At 41.4% G+C, this 2,609-nt stretch overlaps 1 protein-coding gene across 1 annotated transcript in view; it reads left to right on the forward strand.

Annotated features, from left to right (window-relative positions):
• Positions 1 to 2,609, forward strand: part of LOC103194219 (olfactory receptor 139-like) — a 23,822-nt gene that overhangs the window by 19,014 nt on the left and 2,199 nt on the right. Inside the window, exon 2 of the mRNA XM_007937584.1 lies at positions 46 to 49. Within this exon, the coding sequence (XP_007935775.1) occupies positions 46 to 49 (4 nt within the window). The remainder of the gene's footprint in view (positions 1 to 45; positions 50 to 2,609) is intronic.

The raw sequence follows: 2,609 nt of genomic DNA on the forward strand, positions 1-2,609 counted from the left end.
ACTCTGGTAGTGTAGTGCCTAAGGCATCTTACTGCAAACCAGAAGGCTGGTGGTTCAAACCCACCAACCACTCCTCAGAAGGAAGATGGGGTAATCTACTTCCATAGTGATACCACCTCAGAAACCCAAGGAGGGGTCGCTATGAGTTGGGTCTGACTCAAGAGCACACAACAACAACAAAAGAATGATTCATATTATAAGTTGTCTAGCATATCAGACAAAAGAAGATGGAAGGAATATAAAGTCCCTGGTGGCATAGTGCCTAAGGCATTTGACTGTTAACCAGAAGGCTGGGTTCAAACCCACGAGTCACTTCTCGGAAGGAAGACTGAGCAATCTAGTTCTGTAGAGATACTGCCTCAGAAGCCCAAGGAGGGGTTGCCATGAGTCGAATCAACTCAACAGCAGCAAGGTTTTTTGTACGAAAAAGAATTAGTCAATGTTCAACCATTTCAGGAGGTAGCATATGATGAACCAATGACATTGAAGGAAGAACTCTAAGCTGCGTTGAAGGCACTAGTGAAAACCAAGGCTCCAGGAATTGATGGAATACCAACTGAGATGTTTCATGATAAGAAATTTGGAAGACAGCTGCCTGCCTAACCAGTTGGAAGAGATCTATATTTGTGCCCATTCCAAATAAAGATGATCCAAACAGAAAATGGAACTTATTCAACCATTATCATTAATAGCACACACAAGTAAAATTCTGCTGAAGGCAATTTAAAAAATAGTTGCAGCAGTACATTGAGAACTACCAGAAACTCAAGCCAGATTCAGAAGAGGATATGGAATGAAGGATATCACTACTAATCTCAGACAGACCTTGGCTGAAAGTAGAAAAAAACAGAAGGATGTTTACCTGTGTTTTATTGACTATGCAAAGGCATTTGACCATGTGGATCATAACAAATTATCAATAACATTGTGAATAATGGGAATTCCAGAACATTTAATTGTCTCATAAGGAACTAGTACATAGACCAAGAGGCAGTTGTTTGAACAGAACAAGGGGATACCACATGGTTTAAAATCAGGAAAGGGGTGTGTCAAGGTCAGATGCCTTCACCATACTTATTTAATAATCTGAGAAACTGGACAATATGAAGGAGGATGTAGCATCAGGATTGGAGGAAAACTCACTAACAACCTGCAATGTACAGACGACACAGCCTTGCATGCTGAAAGTGAACCCAAACCCACTGCCATGAAGTTGATTCCAACTCATAGAAATCCCCACTGGGTTTCCAAGGCAATAAATCTTTACATAAGTGGACAGCCTCACCTTCCTCCCATGGAGCAGCTGATGGGTTTGAACTACTGACCTTCTGGATAGCAGCCAAATGTCTTACCTACTACACCACCAGAGCTCCTAGCTGAAAGTGAAGAGGTCTTGAAATACATACTGATGAACGTCAAAGACTACAGCCTTCAGTATGGATTACACTTAAATGTAATGAAAACAACAATCCTCACAACTGGACCAATAAGCAACATCATGATAAACAGAGAAAAGATCAAAGTTGTCAAGGATTTCATTTTACTTGGCTCCACAATCAATGTCCATGGAAGAAGCAGTCAAGAAATCAATTATGTATTGCACTGGGAAAATCAGCTGCAAAATATCTCTTTGAAGTGTTAAAGAGCAAAGATGTCACTTTTAGGACTAAGGGGCACCTGACCCAAGCCATGATATTTTCGACCATCTCATATGTATGCAAAAGCTGCATCAGGAATAAGTAAGACCAAGGAAGAATTGATGCCTTTGGATTATGGCATTGGAAAGAATATTGAACATACCGTGAACTGCCAAAAGAATGATCAAATCTGTCTTGGAAGAAGAACAGCCAATTTCCTTCTGTGAAATGAGAATGAGGAGACTTCGTCTCCCATACTTTGGACGTGTTATCAGGAGGGCCCAGTCACTAGAGGAGGACATCATGGATTTACACAGTGCTTCAACAGTGGGTTTAGACATAGCAATCATTGTGAGAATGGTGCAAGGCCAAGCAGTGTTTCCTTCTGTTGTACATATGGTCACTATGACTTGGAACTGACTTGATGGCACCTAATAACAACAGCCTATCAGAGGAGGGAAAGACTAGGTGTATAAGGAGGACCTCCTTGAAGAGGTGGGATAATGGTCCAGGATTGAGCTTTGAAGAATCAATAGAGTTTTGTGTGTGAAGGAGGGAGAGAGTTCTAGACATTAAGGAACACTAGCACAGTCACAGAGAAAGAGGTGCCCCAGCATATGCAGGAGTCCAGAGGAAGAGAATCCCAGGGAAACCTTTCCAGAGCCACATATCCCAACACATCTAATAGGCTTTATGAGTTCACTCTTCAATTGTCCTGGCGACTGTGAGAATGCTATAAACGCCACCACGTGTGATACAATGAAAGCCCACTTAAGGCTCTTTCGGATTTCAATTGGGAGACAGAACACTCACCCCCCAAATAATCATCAGTCTTCTCCAGATCAGTTAATAACAATTCCTTTTTTTTTTTTTTCCAGTTGTTCAAGTCAGGAACCTTGGAATCCTTAATAAACCTTCTCTTTTTCTCACATTCCATACTCAGCCTGTCAAAATACAGCAAAACCCGTGATA

Source organism: Orycteropus afer, unplaced genomic scaffold, assembly GCF_000298275.1.
Source record: "Orycteropus afer afer isolate SDZICR_OR568_19922 unplaced genomic scaffold, OryAfe1.0 scaffold00042, whole genome shotgun sequence".
In the NCBI taxonomy this organism is placed as follows: Eukaryota; Metazoa; Chordata; class Mammalia; order Tubulidentata; family Orycteropodidae; genus Orycteropus; species Orycteropus afer.